Genomic DNA, 16,703 nt, shown 5'->3' with positions numbered 1-16,703 from the left:
TTTAATATTTATTTAAATAAATTAAAAAAAAAATAAAATAAAATAATAAAAAATAAAAAAAAAAACTACAAATTCTTTTTTTCCTTTTTATTTATAATTGTGTAGAATTAATTATATTATATTCATATTATATTTATTATTTTATTTGGAGATCATCATTATCATCATCGTCATCATAATTTTCCTTGTTTTTTAATTTTGTTTATTTCTTTTTATTTTTTTATTTTGTTTAAAAATATTTAAATTTTTATGTCAACATAACATTTTTACAAATAATTGTTACGGTTAGTGATTTTAAAAAATAAAAATAAAATAAAACAATATTAATAATTTTTTTTTTTTTTTAAAAAAAAATCAAATAAATACTATAAAATAAAAAATAACTATAAAAAAATCAAATAAATACTATAAAAAAAAAAAAAAAAAAAAAAATGTTATTAAGTTTTTTATTTAAAATAACCATAAAAAAAAAAAAAAAAAGTAAATTCTAATATTTATTAATTTTTTTTTTTTTTTTTTTTTTTTAGAATCATTAATTTCAATATCAAATAATAAAATCAATATCTTTAAATCATCTTTATTTCAAAATAAATCAAACAATGATCAAAATGAATTCAAAAATCAAATCACAACCAAAAGTTCAAATATTTTCTTTACAAGACCAAATTTTGTTAATTATTAAAAAAAAAATAACATTTGATTAAAATTTTACAATCAATAAAAAAAAACCATTTATTTATATTTTAAAAATATTATATACATTACAAAAAAAGTGCGCAAACTTAGATGATTCTTAAAAAATATTTTTTTTTTTTTTTTTTTTTTTTTTTTTTGTTGATTGTAAAATGTTTTAAAATATTTTAACATTTTGATATTGATAATATATATAAAAAATAAATAAGTAAATAAATATACAATTAAAATTTTTTTATTATAAAAAAAAAAAAAAAAAAAAAAAACTTAAAAAAAAAAAATTAAATAATTAAATAAAAATAATTAAATTAATTTGAAAAATTACAAAGGTACAAAAAAAAATTGAATCAATTCTTTTTATTATTATTAATTATTATAAAAAAGCTATATGTTGATAATTTAAAGTTGACCACAGTTGGCAATGACGACTGGTTTGGTAGTTTTACCTGATTGTGAACCAGCAGCTTCCATCTTTTTAACGACATCCATACCTTCAGTGACAAAACCGAATACAACGTGTTTACCGTCTAACCAATCAGTTGCTGTTTTTTGAAAGAGAGAGAAGAAAAAAAAAAAAAAAATTAATAAAATGTTTTTTTTTTTTTAATAAAAATTTATAAAAGAGGGAGGTGTTGATCTTAATATACATACGAGCAACACAGATAAAGAATTGTGAACCATTGGTGTTGGCACCAGCGTTGGCCATTGAGAGTGTACCTTGACCGAAATGTTTTAATTTGAAGTTTTCATCAGCAAATTTGTTACCGTAGATTGATTCACCACCAGTACCATTACCCATGGTAAAGTCACCACCTTGACACATAAAGTTGGTGATAACACGATGGAAAGATGATCCTTTGTATGATAATGGTTTGCCTGATTTACCGATACCTTTTTCACCAGTACATAAAGCCTATTATTAATAATTGAAAAAATGAATAAATAAATAAATAAAAATAATAAATAAAGGTTAGTTTTTTAAAGTTTTGTAATCTTTACACTTTAATTATAAAAAATATAAATATACTTACTCTGAAGTTTTCAGCAGTCTTTGGGACAGTGTTGGCATATAATTCCATAACTACTTTACCGGCTTCAACACCACCGATGGTGATATCAAAGAAGACACGTGGGTTTTCTGGGGAGGTTGGTTTAACAGTTGTCATTTTTAATTCTATTGGTGGTTTTAAAATAATAGTAATAATAATAGTAATAATAAGTAGGTTAATAATCAGATTCAAAAAAAAATTTAATATCTCTATACAAAAAAAAAACTTACATTTTATGTTTTGGTTTGAAATTGAAATAAAATTTTATGAAAAAAAAAATGGGATAGCAAAAAAAAAAAAAAAAAAATTTGAAAAAAAAAAAAAATTAAAAAAAATTAAAAAAAAAATTGAAAAAATTGAAATTTAATTGGGGGGTGAACTACAATTATTTTTGCCTTTTTACTTATTTTTATTTTTTATTTTTTTTTATTTTTTATTTTTTTTATATTGTGAAATTATTATAAAGATATTTTATTTTAATATTAAGATTTTTTTATTATTGTTTTTTATTTTTGTGGAGCAATTGTTCTTTATAAAGATATTTTTATTATTATTTTATTATTTTATTTTTTATTTTATATAATTTTTTTTATTGTGTTTTTTTTTATATTTTTATAATAATTATTTAGTAAAAGCATTAAACCCAAGATAGAAATGGATTTGTTCAATAAAAGTAGAATGATCATAATTGTTTTTTTAAAAAAAAATAATCATTAAATTTTAAAAAAAAAATATATTGTGATATCCAATGGATTTAATTTAAAAAAAGATTGCCAAAAAAAAAAAAAAAAAAAAAAAAAAAAAAAAAAAAAAAAAAAAAAAAAAAAAACTAATATATTATTATTTAAATAGTTCTTTATAGTTATTAATATAAATTAATAGTATAAAAATAATATAATAAAATAATAAAATTATTAATTTAAAAAAGAAAAAAAAAAAAAAAAAAAAAATTTTAAATAATATCGAATTCTTTTTGTTTTAATTTATTTTTATTTTTTTTTTATTTTTTTTTTTATATTATTTTTTTTTATATTATTGTTTTTTTTTTTATTCTAATAAATAAGAAATAAATAAACAATAAAAAAACATTCTATATATAGTGAGTTTTTGATGTTATTCTTTTGTTATTTTTAAAAATTTTCGATACCAAAACCCAACTTTTTTTTTAATTCTTATATTTTTTTTTTTTTTTTTTTTATATATTTGTTTTTTTTATTTTTATTTAGTTTGGTTTGGTGTAGTATTTGGGTATCAAATATTTAATTTTATTTTTTAAATTTTTATTTTTTTTTTATATTTACTTTTTTTTCAGATCAAATCAATTAATAATTTTTTAACCTATTTTTTTTTTTTGTCGCTACTTATAAAATGAATTAATTTATTTTTATTTTATTGTTATTATTTTTGTAATTATGATGGTTTTAAAACAAAAAAAAAAAAAATAAAAACAGATGGGCGGGGAAATATGGACAAAGCCCAGTTTTAAATTTTCGTTATGGATTTGTTTAGTCTCAAAAATTTTGGGGCCATACAAAATTAAAAAAACTATAAACAAAAATAAATATAAATAAATAAATAAATAAATAAATAAATAAATTAATAAATAAATAAATAAATTAATTATTAATATTATTTCTAATTACATTACATTAATTATATTGATTAAATTTTTTTTTTTTTAATAATAGTTTTTTTTTTTTTTTTTTTTTTTTTTTTTGATATTAAAATATATTGAACCAACAAAATCTAGTTTTATAAAACTTGGCAATATCTTCTGTTGTTGTGTAATTAATTATCCATTACTACTTAATTTGAACCTGCGCCCCCGAAGGGATTGAATTACTCTTTTATATGCTTCGAGTCCAACTCAATAACCACTCTGACAAAGCGTCACAAATTTCAGATGATTTTATCTGCATTTGTCAATTGAAATTAGTGAGAACTTTTTAAAGAAAATATACAAAAAAAAAAAAAAAAAAAAAAAAAAAAAAAAAAAAATAAAAAGTAAACTAACCCCTCTTTTAGAGACCCTGTAAAAAACTACAAATAAAATGAGATCTAGCATCTCAGGGAGAAGCAATTAATAATTGCGTCAAAAAAAAAAATTGAAATTAGTGAGGATAATGTTCATAGTAAACTAATTTGTATTAAGGGACTGCCACTCAGGTAACCTGCTCCGATTCACTGAAGAGTCACTGCCTGCATCTATATGGTGAGTCCAGTTTCTGCCCACTGAATACAGCTTTTCACTAGCCTTGGCCTAAATAACTTTTCGACAATAAATAAAATGAAACTAATATGATTGAAATAAGAGTAAACCTCATTAATATTTTACAATATAAAAAGATACATTAATTCTTAAAAAAATTATAATTTTAACAAACCTATATTTATATGATGTAAGAGAGATAAGTATTATATACGATTAAATTATTCTATTGAATTGTAAAAAAAAAAAAATAAAAAATTACCCTTTTTTTTTTTTTTTTTTTTTTTTTTTTTTTTTTTTTTTTTTTTTAAAACATCCTTTTTTGATTTCCACATTCAATCTTAGGTTCCCATTATATTATTTCTATTTTATTATTATTATAATGGGTCGTAATTCAATTACTTTTAAAAAACATAAAAATGATTCTTCATCATCACCAAAATTTATTCAATCAAGTAGTAAGGAAACAGTTTGTTCGATTGAAGAGTATATTCAAAAAGAGAAAATGAGGCAGCAAACGGAACAATTAGATAATAATCAAGATAATATTAAGTATTATTTTAGTACTAAAGATGATAATAAATTTTTATATCAGCAACCATTAAATGATCAAACTACTACAACAGCATCAACATCAACAATAACATCAAATGATAATAATAATAATAATAATAATAATAATAATAATAATAATAATAATAATAATAATAATAATAATAATAATAATAATAATAATAATAATAATAATAATAATAATAATAATAATAATAATAAAAATGGCAATGAATATGAATTAAATAAAAAAGAAGAAAACGAATATAATGACAAAGAATATGAATACAATGATTCAGATATAGAAGATGATGGTTTAAATTTAGAAGATGATTACTCAGAAGATGAATTTAGTGATGACGAAGAATTTTTTAATAATGATAATATAGAGTAATTATAAAATTAATCAATGAAGTATTATATTTTATAAAAATTATTAATCTTTTTTTTTTTTTTTTCTTTCAATTTATAAAAGTTTTAAAAGTTTTATAATATGTAAATTTTGTAATAGACTTCGTTCACCGTCATCATTTTATAGTTGAATTTTTGAAACCTGTGTTAGATGTATAAAAATAATGGTTGAGAGGAAGAAGAATTGAAAAAAGAAAAAAAAATTCAGAAATAGTAAATGGTTATTGTATTGGTTGTAACATTTTTACTGTAAATTATATTGGCCATTGTATTTTGTATCATAATGATATTGATGTTAATCATAGAATAACTCAACATTGTTTTAAATATCCAAGAGATTCATTTCTTAAATTGAAACACATTTCAAGTGAAGATGAATTAATAGTTCCCTTTAAAAGATCGGATAATTTCAAAGATCTTTTAAAGAATTGTGATGTTAATATTTTTAAAAAATGTATAGGTTGTTTACAAGATAAACCATTATGGAATTATGAAAGAGAAAATGTATTGACATGTAAAATGTGTTTGTAAGTTTTTTATTATTATTTCGCATATTCTTATTATAGTTTTTAATTTTTTTTTTTTTTTTTTTTTTTTAATAATTCAGGTCAAAAGGAGGTAACACTTATTTTATGCGTAACATTTCAAATAATGCAAACAAAAGATCCCATCAACATATAAAAAAATGGAAAATATGGAAAATTTAGTTTAACAAGAGAAACATTAGAAAAACTATGTGATAATAATGATGATAGATGTGCCATTACCAAGGCCAAATTTGTAAGAAGACCAGATGAGCCAAATTCACTATCAGCTCGGTGATATTGGAGAAAATAATAGAGTTTTCAAATTATCTGTAAATAGGATCCACAACAAGAAAGGCTATACTAAAAATAATATTGAATTGGTGTGCTTAGGTTTCAACTCTACTGATGTATCAAATAAACAAATAATTTCCAAGGGCCAACAAGACTGGAACCCTCTTGTTTTCAATTACATGATGAAGTGTTTAGATAAGCTCTCTGCCGGTTCATTTCCATCTGAAACATATCAAGAATTCTTTGAAAAAAAATTGAAAATATTAAAATGAAAATAATAAAAAAATAATAATAATAATAAAAAAAGTATTTAAATAGTCATAATTCCATTGTAATCTTTCAAATTTCATTTTTTTAGGAAGAGTATTGTTTTATATGATGTGTTCCATTGAACTTTTTGAGGTTCCTAGAGATGATTTTGTTTATTTTGATCCTTCGAATTAAGGAACTGAACCCACCCAAAATGAAAGTATAAAATATACAAAAATCACAAACATCCAAAAAATTTACAAAATATTTAAAATATAAAAAAAAAATTAATTTAAAAAATTCTTATTTAATTATCAAAAAAGGTAATATATAATTTAAATAGAATTAAAACAGTTAAATTAAAATTTTTTTTTTTTTTTTTTTTTTTTTTTTTTTTGAATTTGAATAAATTTATTCAGTTTACTATGAACATTATCCTCTCTAATTTCAATTGAGAAATGCAGATAAAATCATCTAAAAATTGTGACGCTTTGTCAGAGTGGTTAATGAGTTGGACTCGAATCATATAAAAGAGTAATTCAATCCCTTCGGGGGCGCAGGTTCAAATCCTGCAGGCGTCGAATCTTTTGTGTTTTGATGCATTACATTGTTTATATGTTCAGTTTAACTAAATCAATAATCAAAAAATAGGGAACTATTGGATAAATGGATAGTGGACAAACAATACATTTCCAGACTATCATTAGATAGTGCAATCACACCAAAAGAAGTCAATAATGCAATTAAAAATTCTAATCCACACAAATCTCCAGGACTAGATGGAATCAATGCTGCATTATATAGAAACCACTCTGCATCACTTTCAACAATCTTAGCAAAAGTATTTAATGATACATTAACTAATCAAAAAGAAATCAATCCAAAATTCAAAGAAGGATTTATCACAACACTATTCAAGAAAGGAGATGAACTACAAATAGCTAATAGAAGACCAATTACTCTACTCAATACGGACTACAAACTATTAAGTAAGATCATCAACAACCGTTTACTTGCAGTTACAAAGAAAATAATAAACAAATTTCAAAATGGGTTTGTTCCAAATCGTTACATCCAAGATAATATTCAAATAATGAAGGAGGTAATCGAAAGAGCAAACAAATCAAGAAACAGTACTACGTTAATCACATTCTTCGATTTCAACAAAGCTTTCGACTCAATTAGCCACAAAAGTATCAGAAGAACATTGAGCCACATTGGCATACCAAAAACGATAGTAGAATTAATAATGAATCTATTAAAAGAAACAACGAATAAGATCAAGATAAATGACTTCCTGGTGGGACACATTACAGTTAACAGAGGCACAAAACAAGGAGATCCATTATCACCAACAATATTTGCACTTGTAATGGAAGCACTACTAATTGATATACTTAAAGAAAACGAAATTAAAGGATTTAAATTATCAGACCAGAAAAGAATCAAGCTAACAGCATTCGCAGATGATATGTCAACTTTCAACAACTCAGCAGAAGAATTAAAATTAGTATTGGATAAAATCAACAACTACTGTCTAGGTACATCTTCAAAACTTAATCAAGAGAAAACTGTTATGATATGCATTGGTAATATACCACCAAACCTCCCATTTAAGATTAGTGAAGCTCCAGAAAGATACTTGGGTCTCAATTTCACGAAAGTGGGCCTCAATTCAAAAATCACATCAATCATCAACTCAATCAAAGATAGCTTAAACAATTGGAAAAGTCAAGCAACTACAATAAGAGCAAAGATGACAATTGTCAAAACATATGCGCTATCGAGATTATCCTACCATCAATATCTAGACTCACTAAATGAATCACACATTACTGAACTAAACAATATCATTAAATGGTTCCTCTTCTCCGCAATTAAAAATACATACACAGAAGAACATAAATATAGAACATTAATGACAATGGATAGAGCATACGGTGATTGGAAAGAAGGTGGAATTAAGATGTGGGACTTAGGTATCAGACAAATAGCATTCAAAGTTTGGAACATGAATAGATTATTACACATTATCAAGATAAAAGCATGCAACATACTACAAGAATGGTATATGGAACAAATCAGCAACAGCAAATATATATCAATTGGATTAAGAGAGATGGTAGACAGATGGAAAGATTTTAGAAACAACTTTGCACCACAACACAATAAACTAAAATCACTACCTGATTGTATCAAAGGTCAAAACAAAAAGCCACTTCAACTTAAAGAAATCTATAACATGTTAATCACTCACAAATACAAATCAATAAGAAAAACAGATGGACAAAAAAATCTAATTTCAATAAATAACATCAACATACCATCCATCTTCCAACATATCAACCACATATCACATCAAAAAGGTAGAAATACACTATTCAGATTTTTCTCAAGGTCACTTCCTGGAATCAACTATGAACGTAACGTACCATGCAAAATCTGTAACAATATAATCCGTGACCCATACACTCACCTTTTTATAGACTGTATGCAAGTAAAAGAAATAGAAAACATAATAATTTCAACATTCAACAATCTCTCATTCTTCAAGATCAGAAATTGGGATCTCAATTCACTAGATATTAGCAAAACAAATAAAAAAGAAAGAATCTACCCAAATTTAATCGGCATAATTATACATCAACTATGGAGAATAATTTGTCACAAACTATTCAATCAAGACGAATCTAAATCTCCACCCTCATTTGATCCAACATTAATTGAAAAAGAACTAACCAACTTAATTAAAATAGAGAAATTCATTTTAATAAAGAAGATCGAAAGGAATGAAACAATATACAAATTAAATAACAGAGACCAATTAATAATCAACTTCAACACATCATGGCATAACCCGAACACTCCAAACCCAATTCCATTATAATAAAAAAAAAAAAAAAAAAAAAAAAAAAAAAAAAACAGGTAGTAGTAATCATAATATAACCAAAAATATCAACATATAACAATATAAAAATTTAAAAATTTAAAAATCTAAAAATTTAAAAATGTAATAAAATATAACAATATACCGCTTTTAGGTAAAAAAAAAAAAAAAAAATAATCAAAAAATAGCAATGTTTTTATTTGTATGAAATCTAAAAAAAAATTGTTTTTATATTTTTTTTGGGGTGGGGATGTAAAAATTTCACCATAAAAGTGCTGAAAAATTAATTTAATTCTGCCTTTTGGTTTTTTTTTTTTTTTTTTTTTTTTTTTTTTTTTTCTTTCTGGAACACACTTAATTTTTTTTTTATTTTTTTTTTAATTTTATTTTCCGTTTTTAAAGAAACCTATTAAAATACCAATGTGCTGAATCAAGACTAAAAAAAATCATTATTTTAATTGTTCTTAACTATTTTGTTGTAGGGAATTTTCCATAAAATTTCACTACAGTAGCGTAGTGAATTTTATTATTTAATTTCACTACAGTAGCGTAGTGAAAAAAAAAAATCACTGACCTTAAATTTTTTTTTTTTTCAAAAAACAAATAAAGTTTATTAAATTGAAATTTTATTTTTTGTTTTAATTATTATTTTATTTATTTTTATTATAATTATTGTTAATTTTTTTTTTTTTTTTTTTTTTTTTTTTTTTTTTTTTTCAATTTTTTTTTTTAAATTTTTTTCAATTTTTATTTGTTTATTAAATTGTAATTTTTATTTTTGTTTTAATTATTATTTTATTTATTATTATTGTTAATTTTTTTTTTTTTTCAATTTTTTTTTTTTTAATTTATTTTTATTAATTTATTTTTATTAACTCCCTGAGTTGTTCAATTGCTTGATTTACCATATCACTGTAAACACTGCACACAATTGAATTTTTTCTAGCTTTGTTACCTCTGGTGCATTTGATGTTTTTGCATTTTCCTTTGTATACAAAAAAGTCCAAATATAATTCGTTTTCTATTACAGTTTTTACACAATGTTGGTGAAATTGTTTTGATTTTAATTCTAATGCTTCTAACATCATATTTGGATTTTTAACGATTAAAGCATCACCACTATTTACATATAGTACTTTGGCTGCTTTTTCGAGGAATTTAGTCAAATTTTCCTCTGAATCTAACTATTCTTCATTGCCATATTCAATGGCTAAATTTCTTAAGAGTTTTATCGAATCTATTAATTCTTCGATCATTCTTTTTTTTTGAAATTTTTTTTTATTTTGTTTTTTCAATTTTTTTTTTTTATTTTGTTTTTTCAATTTTTTTTAAGTTTTATTTTTTTTTATTTTTTTTTATTTTTTTTAACAAATGTAATTTTTTTTTATTTTTTTCAATTTTTTTTTTTTTTTAATTTTTAATTTTTTTTTTTTTTTTTAATTTTTTGTGTTGATTTGTGTTTTTTTTGTTTTTTTGATTTGGCCACTTGTTTTTATTTTCTAATTTCCCCATACCCCCTTCTATTAATTGCAACCAAATCAAGTTCTAATTTTTGTGTCCTTGTTAACTTTGTTTTTGCAACTTTTTTTGAAGGATCACATTAACGATTTTTCCTATTGATGGTGATTTGGAAGGTGATTTAAATGGTGATTTAAAAGGTGAATTGGAAGGGATTTAATGGTGATTGGAAGTGAATGGATGGTGATTTGGAACACAGCAAAGAAAACACCTTAATCGCTTAATAATTAATTGCTTAAGGATTTAAATTGGATTTAAATTGAATTTAAAGCCGCGTTTAAAAAATTCATTTTTAAGGTAATTTTTAAGGTAATTTTTAAGATATTTAAAAATGCCTTTAAAATTTGCTTTAAAATAAATTTTTAAGCAATTTTAAAGGTGATTTTAAAGGTGATTTTAAAGGTGATTTTTAAGGTAATTTTTAAGATAATTTTTAAGATATTTAAAAATACCTTTAAAATTTATTTTAAATTAATTTTAAATAGGATTTAAAGTAGATTTAAAGTAGATTTAAAGTGAATTTAAATTTCCTTTAAACATAAATTTAAGGTTTTTAATAAAAAAGATCTAATTTTAGAACAAAAAAATGGGGAAAAAAAAATCAATCATTTTTAATTTTTCATCAAAGCAATCAAATGGTGTAATGGTTGAAGAGACTACCCTTTGATAGAGGGTCGGGGGATCGAATCCCTTTTGGTAATTTTTGAAAAATTAAAAAAAAAATTTTAAAAAATTTATCCGTTAAATAACGGATTCGAACTCAGGACCTCGCTTTTAAAGCCATTAAAAAGGTAATTTTAAAGGTAATTTTAAAGGTAATTTTTAAGGTTACTTTAAAATCACCTTAAAAATTACCTTTAAAATTACCTTTAAAATTACCTTTTTAATGGCTTTAAAAGCGAGGTCCTGAGTTCGAATCCGTTATTTAACGGATAAATTTTTTAAAATTTTTTTTTAATTTTTCAAAAATTACCCAAAAGGGATTCGATCCCCCGACCCTCTATCAAAGGGTAGTCTCATCAACCATTACACCATTTGATTGCTTTGATGAAAAATTTAAAAATGATAGAATATTTTATCCCCATTTTTTTGTGCTAAAATTAGATCTTTTTTATTAAAAACCTTAAATTTATGTTTAAAGGAAATTTAAATTCACTTTAAATCTACTTTTAATCTACTTTAAATCCTATTTAAAATTAATTTAAAATAAATTTTAAAGGTATTTTTAAATATCTTAAAAATTATCTTAAAAATTACCTTAAAAATCACCTTTAAAATCACCTTTAAAATCACCTTTAAAATTGCTTAAAAATTTATTTTAAAGCAAATTTTAAAGGCATTTTTAAATATCTTAAAAATTACCTTAAAAATTACCTTAAAAATGAATTTTTTAAACGCGGCTTTAAATTCAATTTAAATCCAATTTAAATCAACTTTTCTTTAAATTTGCTTTAAAGGTGCATTTTTCTTTGCTGTGAGGTGATTTAAATGGTGATTTGGAAGGTGATTTAAATGGTGATTTAAATGGTGAATTGGAAGGTGAAATGGATGGTGATTTGAGAGGTGATTTGGATGGTTTAGAATGTGATTTTAAAGGAGGTTTATTAACAATTGGTATCTTATGAGGACGGCCTCTGAGACGTTTAACAGTTGTTACTATACCACTACCAGATTGTGGTATAGTATACGATGGTATTATTTGCACTTGAGGTATTGGTGGTACTATTTCTTTTAAATTCATATCCTTTCTCAAACAATTCATTAAATTTGGCGCTGTTGGATTATTATTTAAAAATGGGAGTATTTCTTCTTGTTCCATTTCATTATTGAGTTTGTGTTGAAATGGATTATCGTTAATGATAGGTGGAATATTTGATGGATTGTTAAGAGCATCTTCCAAAACCCTAAATGGATCATTTTGTGTTACCAATTGATGCAAGTTGAAATTGGATAAATCCTTACCAAGATTTTTAATAAACTGAACCAGAAATTCAATAACTTTCCCATCATTATTTAAATAAAGACCAGAAGTAAAAGAATCAATATCTTTTTGTATGTTTGGCGATGTTCTAAAAATATCAACTGTTGATTGTTTATAAAGAACCAACTTGTTACCTCCTACAAAACCAGAGTATAAACCTTTTTTTTGAAGGCTATTGATTCCATCTTCCAAAAATTCAAGTTTATAAAGTTGTTTAGTGTCTTCCTGTATTACCTTATGAATTTTACACAAAATCAATATTTTCTATTAGAATTAAATATAAAATTTGTTAATTATTACTGTTTCATATATTATTAATCTTTATGTTTTAATTACTTACATTATTTTTTTTAATTTCTAGAAAGAGTACAGTATCACCAACTTTCAATCCCTTTGGTGGTTTTGAATTCCATTGATTTTGGTAACTTGTGAGATTTTCAAGAATAATAGCTGTTCTTTCTTCTTTTGAAACATCTGAAACACCAATTGATTGAGAGTCTTGTTCTGATTGAACATTAATAAACAAAGGAACAATACCAACAGCTTGAGATGGTGTCATTTTAATTGTTCTTGTTTTTGTATTATTGTAATCATACAAAGCTTGTTTTAATAGTTCAGAAAGAGACCTAGAAGTACCATCAAGAAAACTAAAATTTATTTATAAATGATTAATTAATAAACATATCGATAATTTATATTGTTCACAATATCATACTCTTGTTGTTTTAATTTTGAGATCCTCTCCTTGATAGTTCGATTCAATCTTTCTACCATACCTTGAGTTGTTGGTGTACGAGGAGCTCCATGTGCTGACTTGGAGCCTGGAAAAAGTTTTAGGAATTCTTTTTGGACTTTGTTTTTAAATTCACGTCCATTATCGCAGTGCCATACTTTCACAGGTTTGCCAAAGTACGTGAGAGCCAAAAAATTGTATATGGGAACTGTTCTCTTTGTTGTCAAACATCTAAAAAATAAATGATAATTAAAATAAAAAAAGAAAACTAATAAATTAATAAATAAAAAATAAATACCTTCCAGTAGCAAATTTTGTAAAAGAATCTATGCATAGAATAATGTAAACAACATCGGTGTCGTACGGTTGTACAGAGTCATATTGGATAAGATCATCTAGTTTAGTTAGTATCTTTTCATTATCATCATCGTATGTAACTTTTTCTTTATGTTCACCTTTAATTGATGTTAAATCATAAACCAATCTTGAGTATTCCTCGGTATCTACAATTGGAGCAAAATCCTTTGTTATACCTATTAATTTATTTAAATTATTAAAAGAGTTTTAATATAAAAGTTACAAAACATCATATAAAAATGATTGATACCAAACCTTTTATTCTATTTCGTTGGCAAATGTCACACGTATCTACTGCATCAGATACAAAAGAATACAATCCCATATTATAATATTTAGTCTTGTAGTTCCCATAGGTTGCATCTCTTCCTATATGACCTTTATGCATTTCTTCCCAGAGTGATACCATTCTATAATCATTAATTACTTCTAAACACACTTCTTTTGATATATTTCTATCTCCGCCACAATTCATGACTTTTTTTTCAATTCTAAATAATTTTTCTTTTCTGTTTCTGTTTTTTATTGGTCAGAATTTAAAAAATGATTGTGTTATTGTAAGGAAAAATATTTACTCATCATGTAAAAATTTATAATTTTTATGTTTAGTATTTTCAAAATTATTATCTTCAATAAATTTTAAATAATTTATAATTTCATTTATTTTATCTTGTTTCATTTTGGGAAAATGAAAATAAAAAAAAAAAAAAAAAAAAAAAAAAAAAGTTTTGTTGGGGAAAAAAAAAAAAAGTTTTGGCGCAAAAAAAAAAAAAAAAATAAAATAAAAAAAAAAAAAAATAAAATAAAAAAAAAAAAAAATAAAAAAACTTATATAGAACTAATAATCAAATAAAAGATAATAATTTAATAAACTTTATTTGTTTTTTGAAAAAAAAAAAATTTAGGGTCAGTGATTTTTTTTTTTCACTACGCTACTGTAGTGAAATTAAATAATAAAATTCACTACGCTACTGTAGTGAAATTTTATTGAAAATTCCCTACAACAATTTTCTTTTATTTCTACAATTTATTAGTTATTAATTGAGTATATGTTTAGAAATAAAGAAATAACCAAACAACAATTATAATAATAATTTTTTAGTTTTATATATTTTGATTCAAGATTTGCAACATTCGTGTGTTTGTATACATTAAAATTCATATATAAAACTATTAATTATAGTTTACTTGCTTTAATGTTGATAAACTATGATTATCAATTTGGTTTAAAAAAATATTAAACTAATGTTTTTTTTTTAATTGTATGTTCCTTTATTTATTATGATCAATATTGCCATCACATTAAATTTGGGAAGAGTTTGGCAAATATCATGATGAGTAATTATGAAATTATATATTTCATAATTACTTTGCCTCTTAAAATAGGTTTGATATTCTAAACCATTAATATTAAAAAATATATAATTTAATTTTATATAAAAAAAAAAAATAAAAAAAAAAAAAAAAAATAAAAAAAAATAAAACCCTATATCAAAATCTATAATTCCCTTATATCAATAGATTTTTATCTCTCAAATTATTAATTATTTATTATTTTCAAAAAAAAGTCTTAGTGGGAAAATAAAATTAAAAAAAAAATTAATTTTTTTTTTTTTTTTTTTTTTAAAACCACCAATAGTTTGGGAAAAGAGGTTTTAAAACTGTTTTATTTAAATAATAAATATATTAATTTATTGAAGTATAGATTCAAATATAGATATTGACCACTTTTTGAAATATAATAAAAAAAAGTAATTCAATTTTGATTTTTTTTTTTTTTTTTTTTTTTTTTTTTTTTTTTTTTTTTTTGGTTATGGTATGAAAAATTTGGTCCAATTTATAAAATTAAACTTGGATCTATTGAAACTGTAGTTTTAACTGGTTATCCAATTATGAAAAGATCAATTAAAGATTATCCAACAATTTTTTCAAATAGATATCAATTTTCAAGTAAAATTAAAATGAATAATAATTCAAATTTATTAATATGTAATGGTGAACAATATAAATTATTAAGAAAAATAATTCATTCAGAATTAACTTAAACAAAAGTTAAAATAATTGAAAATTATATTTTATTACAAGTTGAAAAATTATGTAATAATATTGATAAAACAATAAATGATGAATCAATTCTACATCTTGGTGATGGTATATCAATTTATGATTTTTTAAAACATTTTTCATTATATATAATTCTTTGTTTACTATTTGGAAAATCAAATTGAAAATGGTATAATTGATAAAAATAAAAATCAATCAATAGTTGTGAAATTATTAGATGAATTTAATAATGGTTTATTAAATTGGGATAATATATTTGTGATCTTTGTATTGGTGGTACGGATACAAGTAGTGATACACTTATATTTTCATTAATTCTATGAACAAATAATCAAAGTTGTCAAGAAAAACTTTATAATGAAATTCAAAAATCATTAATTAATAATAATAGTAGTGAGGAATCTTTTAATAATAATAATAATAATGAAGAATCTCTAAATAATAATAATAATAATAATAATAATAATAATAATAATAATAATAATAATAATAATAATAATAATAATAATAATAATAATAATAATAATAATGAAGAATCTCTAAATAATAATAATAATAATAAAAATAATAATAATAATAAAAATAATAATAATAATAATAATAATAATAATAAAGATTTATTAATTATTAAAAATAGTAATTATAGTTCATCAATTACTTACCCTTCAATGATTATGAAAGAAGTTTATAGATTATATCCTGTTGGTGTATTAGGTTTACCAGTTTTAATAGATAATGATATTGAAATTGATGGTTTTAAAATTAAAAAAGGTACTCAAATTATTAAAAATTTTTATCAATCACATAGACATGAAGATTTTTTTAAATTACCAAATCATTTTATACCTGAAAGAAATATTGAAAGTGGTAATAAATTTATTTATGGTTGTGGTGATACAAATATGGTACAATTTGGTCTTGGAAATAGAGATTGTATTGGTAAATCTTTAGCAACCAGTGAAATTTTTACATTATTAGCAACTCTAATTAATAGATATGAATTTTAAAATCCAAAACCTTCAATACCTTTAAATGATAAAGGTAAATTAAGTCTTATTCTTCATCCACCAAATGTTAAATTTTTAATTAAAAAAAGAAAATAAATAAAAAATTAATTTAAATAGTAGGTTAGTGGTTTATTTATAATTTTAGATATAGATTTACTTTTTTTTTTTTTAAAAA

At 22.0% G+C, this 16,703-nt stretch overlaps 5 protein-coding genes, 1 non-coding gene and 1 pseudogene across 6 annotated transcripts; 4 read left to right on the top strand and 3 right to left on the bottom strand.

Annotated features, from left to right (window-relative positions):
* Positions 1-431: 431 nt before the first annotated feature.
* Positions 432-682, top strand: DDB_G0282383 (hypothetical protein; the record flags this gene model as incomplete). The annotated part of the gene is made up of 2 exons (XM_634925.1): positions 432-441; positions 528-682. 2 exons carry the CDS (start codon positions 432-434, stop codon positions 680-682), a joined length of 165 nt encoding a protein of 54 aa, XP_640017.1.
* Positions 683-1,092: 410 nt separating this feature from the next.
* Positions 1,093-1,859, bottom strand: ppiA (cyclophilin-type peptidylprolyl cis-trans isomerase; the record flags this gene model as incomplete). Its single annotated transcript, XM_634924.1, has 3 exons — positions 1,093-1,235; positions 1,345-1,606; positions 1,725-1,859. 3 exons carry the CDS (start codon positions 1,857-1,859, stop codon positions 1,093-1,095), a joined length of 540 nt encoding a protein of 179 aa, XP_640016.1.
* Positions 1,860-4,333: 2,474 nt separating this feature from the next.
* On the top strand, positions 4,334-8,868 carry DDB_G0282753 (hypothetical protein; the record flags this gene model as incomplete). The annotated part of the gene is made up of 4 exons (XM_634923.1): positions 4,334-4,893; positions 5,250-5,441; positions 5,622-5,732; positions 6,633-8,868. The coding sequence occupies 4 exons, from the start codon at positions 4,334-4,336 to the stop codon at positions 8,866-8,868; spliced, it is 3,099 nt and encodes a 1,032-aa protein (XP_640015.1).
* tRNA-Ser-CGA-1 lies at positions 6,467-6,562 on the top strand. Its single transcript has one exon. It is a non-coding gene; the product is annotated as a tRNA-Ser (tRNA).
* Positions 8,869-9,725: 857 nt separating the features above from the next.
* On the bottom strand, positions 9,726-10,124 carry DDB_G0282751 (hypothetical protein; the record flags this gene model as incomplete). Its single annotated transcript, XM_634922.2, has 2 exons — positions 9,726-9,987; positions 10,054-10,124. The coding sequence occupies 2 exons, from the start codon at positions 10,122-10,124 to the stop codon at positions 9,726-9,728; spliced, it is 333 nt and encodes a 110-aa protein (XP_640014.2).
* Positions 10,125-11,815: 1,691 nt separating this feature from the next.
* DDB_G0282355 (hypothetical protein) lies at positions 11,816-14,136 on the bottom strand (the record flags this gene model as incomplete). The annotated part of the gene is made up of 6 exons (XM_635183.1): positions 11,816-12,631; positions 12,708-13,014; positions 13,083-13,331; positions 13,399-13,633; positions 13,713-13,972; positions 14,033-14,136. The coding sequence occupies 6 exons, from the start codon at positions 14,134-14,136 to the stop codon at positions 11,816-11,818; spliced, it is 1,971 nt and encodes a 656-aa protein (XP_640275.1).
* A 665-nt stretch (positions 14,137-14,801) lies between these two features.
* DDB_G0282349 lies at positions 14,802-16,624 on the top strand (annotated as a pseudogene; the record flags this gene model as incomplete).
* Positions 16,625-16,703: the final 79 nt, after the last annotated feature.

The sequence above is a fragment of the Dictyostelium discoideum genome (assembly GCF_000004695.1).
Source record: "Dictyostelium discoideum AX4 chromosome 3 chromosome, whole genome shotgun sequence".
In the NCBI taxonomy this organism is placed as follows: domain Eukaryota; phylum Evosea; class Eumycetozoa; order Dictyosteliales; family Dictyosteliaceae; genus Dictyostelium; species Dictyostelium discoideum.
This window is presented reverse-complemented; position numbering and strand designations above follow the sequence as displayed.